This window comes from Orbicella franksi, chromosome 6, assembly GCF_964199315.1.
Source record: "Orbicella franksi chromosome 6, jaOrbFran1.1, whole genome shotgun sequence".
Classification (NCBI taxonomy): Eukaryota; Metazoa; Cnidaria; class Anthozoa; order Scleractinia; family Merulinidae; genus Orbicella; species Orbicella franksi.
In genome coordinates this window covers 2,172,212-2,184,135 of record NC_138150.1, presented here as the reverse complement: position 1 = coordinate 2,184,135, position 11,924 = coordinate 2,172,212, and the positions used below count along the sequence as shown (strand labels likewise).

At 37.8% G+C, this 11,924-nt stretch overlaps 1 protein-coding gene across 1 annotated transcript; it reads right to left on the bottom strand.

Annotated features, from left to right (window-relative positions):
* Positions 1-5,175: 5,175 nt before the first annotated feature.
* LOC145490769 (uncharacterized) lies at positions 5,176-7,713 on the bottom strand. The gene is made up of 2 exons (XM_081469869.1): positions 7,551-7,713; positions 5,176-6,252 (listed from the first exon to the last, which is right to left on the bottom strand). The coding sequence occupies exons 1-2, from the start codon at positions 7,587-7,589 to the stop codon at positions 5,866-5,868; spliced, it is 426 nt and encodes a 141-aa protein (XP_081325995.1). The 5' UTR covers positions 7,590-7,713; the 3' UTR covers positions 5,176-5,865.
* Positions 7,714-11,924: the final 4,211 nt, after the last annotated feature.

Genomic DNA, 11,924 nt, shown 5'->3' with positions numbered 1-11,924 from the left:
TCAATTCATTAGTATCTAAATGTCTGAACTCGTAGAACAATTGTTGTAAATATCAAATTGGTCTATCAGTAAAAAGCCAAGCTATGACTGTTTTGCCAGGCTCGTTCATTCTAAAATTTAGTGAAGAAAACCAGATGCAAAGATAAGCTAGGATAAGATAGGATAGGCTTAGTGTATTTTCATAACCATTAAATTACAGAGTTAGAAAATAACTTAAAACCAAACTAAGTAGCATCGATTCGTAATCTTATTCTTTCAAAAATGTAAATTGATTTACATTTGTATAAAATTAACATTTAGGCCTCGTCCACATGCATCCGGATATTTTTGAATCCGCAACTTTTTCGTTTCGGACACGGCTTCCCTCCACACGCACCCGGCGGATTCGGCAGCGAATCTGGATATTTTTGAATCCGCTCTCCAGAGTGAAAAAAAATAAATCCGCAACGAATCCGATAACTTGTGGATGGTGAATCCGGATATTTTCGAATCCGATGACGTAGCAAAATCGTGTCCAGTCTCTTACCAAACAGTCTCTTACCAAACAGTAGAGTGAATCCGAATACCATCGGATGCGTGTGGACAGGCGAATCCGATTTGAATACGTTACGTAAGGACGAGAAAATTTTTGAATCCGCAAAGAAAAAGTTGCGGGTTTAAAAATGTCCCGAAACGGTGAACGGGGCGGTCTTAGATTGACGTTTAACAGTTTAGATCAAGCCATTTTCAACTCCAGTGACTTTTAAATCTCAGAGGATTAGATGAACAGTTTGAAACAAATTTAAGACAAAATTCAGTCGTTTAGAAGCCGAATATAAATACGCGAAAATGACGTCATCACCTGGTCACTTAATATAGTCGAGTAACTGAGACGTCTAATTAAACGAGAAGAGTTAATCTCCCTTAAGACCTACATTCCATAATTGTTTCTTGCTAAAATATGAAAACTCAGTTTATAACTATATTTTCGAAACAGTTTCTTCCATCTTTCTATTATTAACTTAGTTACAAGGCAGGATCGTACATCCCATCAGAATATTTGACCTGAGTATCATATTTTGATATCATGTTAAGACTTAAGCGAAGTTTATTTTTGCCTCCGGATAGTTTTAGGGTCAGTTTCGAAAACTGCGATGAAGGATGTTTGAAAGACAAAGTAATATTTGTAATTTAACTTCTAAGTTCTCCAGTGGTCTCATGACACCTTGAATCTATGACTTCTGTATTATTAATGAACTCTTCTGATTTAAAACTGCCAAGACCAAAACGTTTATCTGATCAAGTTATAGGGAGTTTGTAATGTTGCAGTGCGATTATCAGCAACTACGTCATGTAATACCCATGCAAAATTTAAAAATATCAACTTTACAATCCAAAACTTTCCTCGCTCCACGGACTGGAATTCAGGTCTCTCTTGCCTGCTAGTAAACTGATCGAGAGAATTTAAAGAAATAAAAAAAAAAGAATGAAATTTTCAGTCTGGATTCGCAAAATTCTGTGGACGCTATGTGACAGCAAAACCACAGAAGCAGAATTTATCACACAAATAGTTCAGATAATTTTAAAATAGATAAATCTTTAAAGGTCAAACTATTTTGGACTTTCGTTGTGTGCGATTCAGCTAAAAATATCTCCAGTGTAACTTAAGCAGTGTGATACCTCGTACGTATATTCCAAACTGAAGTCATTTTATTGGCTCTTAGCTTAAAAATGTTTCTCACAGTTTACTACCGGAATTAAGGAAGTAGTTGCTAGAAGCACTTCACAGCTATAGCACTACAAACGTTGCCAAAATGTAAAGAATCGAATACGTTATCACTGAAACTGTAAAGTAACATACACGAGGATGAAACGCTCTCCGAAATAAATTTGACAGATGAAGTAATTTTGAATGATCTCCGGTAGTTTTCCTGTCTAGCTATTGGCTACAGCGCCAAATCAGGAGCGCTGAGAATTGTATTTAAGGGGAGGGTTACTTGCTGGGAATCAGATCAAAGTCTTCAACAAATCTTCCCCGAGAAGAACAGACAACATATATAAAAGCAAACGTTGTTGAGAAACTAAGTCATGGAGATTATTAAGGTAAAAATATGTTATACTCGTTTAAGACCGCACACTAAAACTGCAAAGTTATCCGACGTCCATTCAATCTAATTTTAAGTTTAAAAGGGCGAGGAAACTGAACACTTTCCAAACTGAACAGTAATGTTGTACGCTAAATTGCCAATTTACTTTCATGGAGAAATTGTTTTTCATTCGCATTCCGGCCTACTGACTCAATCACAACTATTATAAAGAAACTAACAACCAAAACTTCTTCACAAAGATTGTTTTTCGACTTAAGGTTTACTGTTTGGTCCCTGTTATTAAGTGTTAATTGTCGTCACATGTTACCATAGATTTCTCAGCTTCTAATAGGAGTTGTGAAAATTTGGCGTTAGATCTACATTACGTGTTGATCTTTCTTGATAATTAATAAACAGTTAATCTCACAGTACTGTTTTTCGGCTCGCAGGTTATTGCAGTTATTCTCGCTGTTTTATTTCACCATGGAAATGGCCGAGCTATAACATCAACCAGCAATGGCAGCATTGAAAGAATGCTTGATTTAGCTGAGGAAGAATTAAATACGGTCTTGAATGAGACAAATGAGAGGACAACTGAACGAGAAGAGAATCCAGCTGATGTCCTCAGATTATCAGAACCAGATTCAGCAAGCCATGAAGCAGTACAGTCTCAGTTCAGTTCAGATAACATAATCCAACCGAAGGAAGCCAGTCCTCTTTTGAGACAGAAGAGGTCTCATTTAGGCCCTTGTTACACTGGCAAACACCAGACGGTCCAGCTGGCAGGCGGTGGACTCGCAACATTCCCCATTTGTATGAAAGTTTCGCTTACCGGTTGTGGAAGTTCAATTGCAAAGTTCGGCGTGAGAAAATGTGTGGGATCGAATCACGAGACGGTCAGCGTCCGCCTAGCAAACGGGGCCAATCAGATAAGAGTATATCCGAGAAAATGCTCATGCGCTGTGTGAAATGCATCATGATTGTAACTTACACTGCGTCAGGAACACAGGGATATTTGAGCTGCAAACATTATTTATAACGATATATTAGTTTTTAACGATATTTATAACGTATTCTAAAGCTGAGCTTCTCTAACATCTTTTTAACAACGCAAAGACCGCGAGGGTCAACACTGTTACATCAAATCTGCCTGGGTAAATTTCGCTTTTGGCCCAGCAGTTTTTCAAGTAAGACACCCAGGTATACTTTTTGTTTTCGGCAACCGACTTTAATGAATTTATTAAGGATTAAAACGATGCAGAACGAAACTATGTTAAGTAAAATTGACCGCAAAGTAGAGCTTTGCAGAAATTCTCTTAAGAAATAATTTGAGCGGTAGTTTTCATGGCAGCTTTCCAGTCTGCTGTGGGGTCGTTCTACGGTTGAGGTAGCCTTGGCACAACTAAATATTGATTAACTTCAAACCTAACAAAAATATTAAATCAATCAGCAGGTTTAACTTTGAAGGTCGTAAGTTGCGAAAAATCTGAGGTTTAACAGTGTTTATCTTCATTGCTTTTATTATTTACAATAAGACTAGTGATGTTATATTACATATACATTATCTTAATCAAACAGATTTTATACAGCAGTTTATGCTGTTGGCGGGAAAAGATGAGAAGTGCTTGACAGACACAGTCTAGCTTCATGGTTCGCACTTCAGTGTTTAGAGTACGATTGTTATTTATGATAAATAAATATTTAATAATAAAATAATAATGGCTTTGTTTATAAGGTCAACAAGACAAAAGGTTGTTATAACATCCTAGCAAAATATCTTTTTAATTAAATAAGGTCATTAAAGAGAAAGTTTATTTGACTTCCAGTCTACCGTCATCTTGTATGATTTCATTTCAACCAGAAAATTAGCTTTCCCAGTCCTAGTTTGGTTTGTCAAGAGGAGAAATTAATTTGGAATACTTTGTCGCTGCAAGCTGCAGTCCAACATATATAACTTGTTTCGGCTGAAACAATGTTACTAGACCAAACGTATTTCAGCTTAAGAAAACACTGCACTTCTTTCTTCACACAAGGGAGGTTAGAGAGCGAGAAACGTCATAGAAATTCGTGGACGCTTCGAAGGAGGGTAACGCTCACGTAACACAAAACCGACAGATCAGACTGATCTGGGGACTGGGCACCGGGATTCTTGAGTGCTCTGGATCCAGTCCACAACGGACCAGTGCCTTTGCTTTGGTGCCGCACCTTTGGTCCTACCGCGCATGACATTCCCAATTTGTTGGAAAGTTTCTCTTACCGCACTGGTTATACCAGTTCAATATCAAGCAACAAGAAGGATGGCACAAGTCAGTTGGGCGTGTTTGCTAAAAGCGTATCATGCGCTGCGTGAAATAATACGTCATGACTGTCTTTAGTATTTAAATTTCAGTCCATATTTGTTGAAGACACATTTTGTAAAAATGAACTGATCTATTTAATAAACTGTGTTTGTAATTTTATTTGGAAGACCAAAGGCTAATTCAATTCCTACGAATTTCTGCGAGGTTTGACCCAAATAAGAAAATGATGGCCGCAAATTCAAATCGGCGAGATTCTAAACTGATAACAAAGCAGAAATGCGCCTCCATGGGCATTTTCTCTTCCGAAAAACGTGCGTGGCAACATTAAGCGCAGGAGAACTGGATACCATGTCTAAAAATAACTCTTAAAAGGGTTCACCTTAAGAACAGAACTTTCGTTCTCGCTTAATTTGCCACATTTCCGTAAAATAAAGTAACTCAGTACTTGATGCTGATTCATCTCTTTTACAAACACTTCGAGTGATAACGAAGAGGTCTAGTCAATGGTAGAACTCTATAGAGTCGTGCAACTGGTCAAACGGTAGGGACATACCTGCAGGGCGTACCACGCGATTTGGTTTAAGTACTACTTAACTTCTTGGCTTTCGTGCGACTATAACTGTCTCATTATTCGGGTCAAATTCAATTACTCATGATGCAAATGAGATTTTATAAAATTCATGCCATTCGAAAAAAAATATACTGAGTTTAATTTTCTTTTTTAAATCTTCAACAGAACTCCATTTTACCTCTCAGTTGGAATTTTAAGAGGACATACTAGCTTGTGGATGCTAGAGTGTGTCAAAATATCTTTTTTTCTTTCTATGAAAGATTCTATCTTTCCCATCAAAAGCATTGCTTACGAAAGAATGTAAGCATGCATTATGCAGGGCTGATCGAGTGTTCAGGATTCCTGAAATTAAGACAAGGCACGAATGTCCTGTTTTAAAAACATTATCCCAAGATCGCCTACAGGAACCAGGCTATGCAGAAAAATCTGTTTTGACGATGTTAAAATGAGTAAGCAACATTTCTTGATTTTACCACAGTTGATGTCAAAATGTGGTCGATGGAAATAAACATTAAAGGGAGGTTCCGTTTTAAAAGCCGTTTTGAAATTGTCAATATCACTTTTACTATTGCTATAGTTCGTTGCTTCCAAAGGGCATCTTTACAAAGTTCTAACAAGGCCCTAAAATTTGGAATTCTCTTCCATTATCTATAACTAGTTCAACAAACTTCTCCAACTTTAAGGAAAAATCATTACATTTTTAATTAAATAATGGTGAATTGGTCATGCCGTGCACGAAAACCTTTTAAAATTTACACTATATTAACAACTGAGGGGACCTACGCTATAACCCTGGTGGGTTTTTGGAGGTCTCCTCGCCACCGTTTTGTTTATTATTATTTTATTGATGACGACGACGACGACTACGATGATGATGATGATGATGATGATGATGATGATGATGATGATGTTCTTGTACCCGCCCTCGTCAATCAGCCTTACACTCACAACCCAATGTAACAGTCTTTCTCAGAGCGGGAATGTAAGCATAGCCACTAGGCTCACATCTGTTCCTAAGGTATCCATGGTCCGCGCACAGTATGCTGTGAGTATGGCATATATAGTGAACGTAGAATTGACTGCCATTGCCAGGGTAAACGTGCACACCTTTCACGCAATGATGGAGCGACCTGACGTCATAACGCATTCTTTCGCCTATTGTGCGTCTCTTGGTTAGAAAAGCCTGAGCACTAGCCCGCAATGTTGCTGGTTTAACATGCAGACTACCTCCAGCATCTTCGTCTGCATTGTCGCCTGGATCTGACAGCGTTTTCCACGCTGGGTCTGTCGAATATCCGTTCTTTGTCAGATCAATCTGAGAAATAAACAAGATAGAGTAAAGTTTGATCTCTTGTTGGTGGAGGTGGGCTTAGTAGAGCTAAGAATTTGCTCTCGTTGCAGTGAATTTCTGCGTTTTGAATGCTCGTGCAATATTGTTAGTCCTTGAAAAATTTACTTAGAATTTACTAGAAATCATTTGGTTATCTATACTAATAGTATTTAATTATGGTAGTATTTACTAATAGTATTTTGACGGGCATGTTCTACAAATAAATTGTCTAGCTTAAACAAAATAAATAAAATTTTTTCGTAACGTACAGTTTTCTTAAATGCTTTTAACCTTCTTTATTGATGTTTTCTATTTCTCAGGGCGTTTCGGTGGTTTCCTAATGCCTAATTTATTCAATCTGCATCAAACAAATTAATAGCGGAGCTCCGTCGGCCCTTTCGGGCCGCCAAGCGGAGCACCATACTTATGAATTGATTTTCTCACGATTATCATCGCTAGCGGTATATTGCTCGTGGGCGCGTACGCACGACGTCGACGACGACGGCGGTGGAATCCCATAGATGACGGCCATACTTCAGCTGTTAACTGTTTTTTTTATACCGTCCTTCTTTGATATTGGACATCCATGTTATGGTCAATTGACACCTGTCAAAACAAGGTATTCGCTGACCAGTATCACATGGCCATATCACGGGCTCAAATTATAGCTCAACGAGACCTCGTGGTTTTTTGAGGTTGACAGCTGACCAAGTGCTGGTTTTTGGTTGGATAGCGGTCTCAAGTCATGTGAACTTGTTGTAAACAGGAGCCGTTTCTCGAAAGCCCCGGAAACTTTTCGGACCCGCAAAGCCATTTTCAGTTTCGTATACGCCTGAAACTTCTTTTATGAAGGGAGCCTCTGTTCATATTTAGTATATGTGAATAAAACAGCTCTGTTATCATAGGGTTTGAGATTTTGCTACGGAAGGCTTTTCCGGTGCGGGACCTTCGAGAAACGGGGTCCTGGGCCGGATTGTTCGGACGCCGGTTAACCCTCACCCAGGATTAAAACTTATAAACAACAAAAAACAAAATTATAAATTTGTCTTGTATAAAGCTGTTTTTCACGGCTTTTGTTTTGTGTAGTTTGAGATTATTTAAATTCATAATAGAGAGTCAAACAATATACAGAAAACCTCACCGCAAAGTTACAAAACTCAAATCGAAATTCTCGCTTATCTTGGGTTAGCTTAATCGGGCTTTGAACAACTCGGCCCTGGAGCTCCACTTTTAGGCTTGGCTAAATCTATACTGATTAGTACATCAATAATACAATTGCTCACCAGTATTGCCAAAGACAACGCGAACTTTACCAGCTTCATGGTCTCTCTTCGTTAAAACTTTCTTGCGTAGGAAAAAGAATATCACTTCGTTTCGACGATAACCAAGGTACTTTTATACTTATTTTAAAGAAATGTAAAACGACAGGTTGATAAAATATGAAGTTACTAAGAGTGAATGTAGCTGAAGCATCAATGCTTGCTTCAAGGGCTGAAATTATAGTCATGTCGCGACATGACTTCAATTTTCTTTGAGTGGTTTCTTTTGAGAAAACCGATCCTTACCTAGCCTTGAATCTTTCAAGCTTCACTGCAGCTTTATGCCCCTGCATCATCAAAACTCGAGAATTTTAAAAGGATTTAGGAAACGTGGGCTGAAGTAGCAGGAACTGGGACAATTTCTATGATGTTTTTGTCTCTTTGATTCAATGATCTTTTCAACGGGGTCTATTAAAAGAAATGCTGAAAGGAGCATTGCGTAGGATTAACACTGAGAAACCGTCATCCTAGGGGGTAGTGAACAAGGTTGGAGGTGACGTTTTATGCCCAATGTTGTCAATTTTCAAAAAGGTCTTCTTAACGTTGGATGTAAAAATTAAAAAGCTCTTAAGCTTAGTTCGGGTTTCAAAGGGTACAGCCGTAAAGTGGGCGGCTTGAATTATCAAAAAGGTAAAGTTTTATTGCTTTTTCTACTTAATTAAAGCTCATCAAAACTAGCTTCGCTTGCGACTTACCTTTGGCTGAAAATAACCAAATCGTTCATTTCCTGAAAAGCCGGATCTTCTGGGTAAAGTGAGCTTTAAGTATGGCGCAAATAATGATTAAAGATTGAAAGCAAATGTTTCTGTTTCTGAATTCATAAACACCATTTTCGAACAGAAAGTGGCAGCTTGTTTGCGTCTCACCGCATCTAAAATAAGAATCATACGCTGATATATATATAGATACTTCATTGAACCTCCCCGTTGGGGCTTTTCAGGAACAATAACTTTAAAATTTACTATAACAGTTATTTAAAAAACGATCGATATACATTAAAATGGTAAAATGTTAATGTAAAATATAATACATCAAAATGCTTGTGATCGATGTTTAATTGAGGCAGCGATTCCGTGTCCGACTCGATACTGAAATGGTGCAAATTGGGAGGATTAAACAACTCGACGTTAATTTGAACGCGAATTTGGAACCAGAATATATAAATCAACGAAGGTTCTTTTATACTTGTTTTAAAGAGACGTAAAACGACAGGTTGATAAAATATAAAGTTAATAAGAGTGAATGTAGCTTAAGCATCAATGCTTGCTACAAGGGCTAAAATTATAGTCATGTCGCGACATGACTTCAATTTCCTTTAAGTGGTTTCTTTTGAGAAAACCGATCCTTACCTAGCCTTGATTGAATCCTTCAAGCTTCACTGCAGCTTTACGCCTCTACATCACCAAAACTCGAGAATTTTAAAAGGATTTGGGAAAGGTGGGCTGAAAATAGCAGGAACCGGGACAATTGCTATGATGTTTTTGCCACATGACTGCAATTATCTTCAAGAGGTTACTTGTTAGAAAACCGATCCTCCTTACCTAGCCTTGAATCCTTCAAGCTTCACTGAAGCTTTATGTTCCTGTACCATCAGGAACTCGACTATTCAAAAGGATTTGGGTAAAGTGGGCTGAAAATAGCAGGATCCGAGACAATTTTTTTGTTTTTGCCAGTTGAATTCGATGATTTTTTCAATGATTTTCAATGAGGTCTAATACGTGAGATGCTGAAAGGTGCATTACCGATGAAACGGCCATGCAGAGGAGAAATTTGCAAAGGTGTTATGCCCAAAGTTTTCTATTTTCAAAAACATCTACTTAACGTTGGATGTAAAAATTAAAAAGCTCCTAAGCTCAGTTCGCGTTTCAAAGGGTACAGCCGTATAGTGGGCGTCTGGAATTATCAAAAAACTAAAGTTTTATGCTTTTTTCCACTTGATTAAGAGCTCATCGATATTAGATTCGTCTGTGACTTACCTTTGGCTGCAAATAAACAAATCGTTCATTTTCTGAAAAGCCGGATCTTCTGGGTAAAGAGAGCTTCAGGTATGGCGCAAATAATGGTTAAAGATTGAAAGCAAATGTTTCTGTTTCTGAACAAAATTAATAAAGGGAATGGTTTTGTAACCTGGCAAAGTTCTTTGTTGTATTTTATTGTTGGCTATTTTGGGGGTTGACCTTGCACAAAACCTGGCAAAATACAAAAGATGGTTGAGTGTTCATAGAACTGACCATATAGAAGCATTGCGATTATGTAAGTCATGCATATTCAATGAGCATAAAACAAAAGACGTGCAGGGTCAAGGACCTTCCAACGTAAGTCTTAGCCTGTTTGTTTGCTGCTTTGATGTTTACCGGGCTAGTCTTAACCATTTCCTCTATTAACTATGTTCTGAATCAATAAACACTGTTTATTGATTCAGAACATAGTTATGGGCCATTTTCGAGCAGGAAGTGGCAGCTTGTTTGCGTATCACCGCATCTGAAATAAGCATGCAATCAGAGTATCTTTGTAATCAGATGTTTAACTGAGGCAGACCGGAGTCCATTTCCGACTCAACATGAAATGATGTTAGTTGCAAGGATTAAACAACTTCGGCGTAAATTTGAAAGCGAAACTGGGACCAGAACATATGTCCTTGAACTTGGCTTAAGAGAGGTGAAGAAAGCACTGAATATATTAGGAAACTGAAACTTAGGAAAGTGTAGGCAGTTTTAAGAAGAAGAAGAATCATGTACTTAAGTACTAGATTTAAATACTGAATTTAAGCCTTCTCTTAGTGGATTCAGTCAAGCCCTTTGTAGTGAATTCGTTGCAGATACTCGTGTTCCGAGTTAGGTTAATGCATATGGAAACAAGCACTTTCACGTCTTTTTCAGACCTCCAGTTCTATATTTTAGTTATTTAATCTGTTTTTGTTTTGTTTTCTTTTTATGTTTGATTGCATCATAATTGATAGAGGAGAACGATTATGAAAACCGACAGAGTTCTTCGTTGAAGGATTTTGTTTGCATTTCTAGCCTTGACCGTGCTCGAAACACAATTGTTGTTTACTCCGTGCTGAGAAACTAACCAATAGAAACGTTTTGCTCACGTAATTCATGTATAGCGTATGGGTGCGAAACAAAAGATTGTGCACTGTCGTGAACCTTCTAACATAAATCTTGCCATCTTTGTTTGCTCCTTTGATGTTTTCTGGGCTTCATAACCATCCCCCTCTATTAACTATGATTGCAGATATGAGTGAAAATGCTCCTGAATCAAAAATCACCTTAAAACTAGTTTTAATATCTGTTTTTAAACAGGAATACATGGATAGCAACCGTGACTCAGTCTTAATTATATAAGTGTTTCCTCCAAAAACGTTCCCCTTAGAACTTTTAAGTCAAAATAATAATAATAATAATAATAATAAATAATAATAATAATGATAACAACAATAGGAATAATAATACTGTTAATAATAATAATACTAATAATAATAGGTAAAGGTGGGTTCAGAAGAAAAGTCACCCAAGACAGGTCGAACGAATGTTATTTTACACTCACATAGTCGCCTCATAACTGTTTATTTTTCGGTATTATTTCTCTATGTACGTTTCTTAATCCCTTCCAGTCGTTCGTTTAGAAAAAATTATTACCAAGATTTGACGGTCTTTCATGATTGTTTTTTTGATTAAAGAATTATTACCTGACTCACGCTTGTGGCATATATCCTAATTGTAGTTATACCACAGGGGCGGATCTAGGAGGGAGGGTGCAGGGGCTGCGCACCCCCTCTCCATGAGATAACATATTCGCTTTTAAAATTAGTTTACCTCACCAGTCAGTTACGCCATTCCTTAGTGGTGCACCCCCTTCTAAGAAATATCCCGAATCCGCCCCTGTTACAGAAACGCCTGTACTTGTGAAATAATTATTTTAAATATCAAATCGCTCACCCGAAAGCCAGTTAACTATACCAAGATAACTCGACAATAGCCTCCATTTAGAGCAAAATATGCTAAGATATTAGTTTCGAGAAGCAAACGGTTTTCCGAGAGCGTTTGCGTAGCTCAAGGAAACCTGTGAGCTTTGGAGAACAGATAATGTCCAAGAACAAATATTTTCAGTGCATATTTTCGCGCCAAATGTAGGCTATTGTGTTTAGTATCCTTCGAAAAATTTTTCCCAACACGCGCAGCTTTGAAAATTGGGGAATATCACCTCAGATATTCCCCAGATTCAGCTGGGGCATATCCAGTCACGTGACACGTTTAGACAAATCGCGGACGCGCGAAACCATTTGATGGATTATAAGCTAGGACACTTTCATTCCTCGGTTTATTTTCATACCTA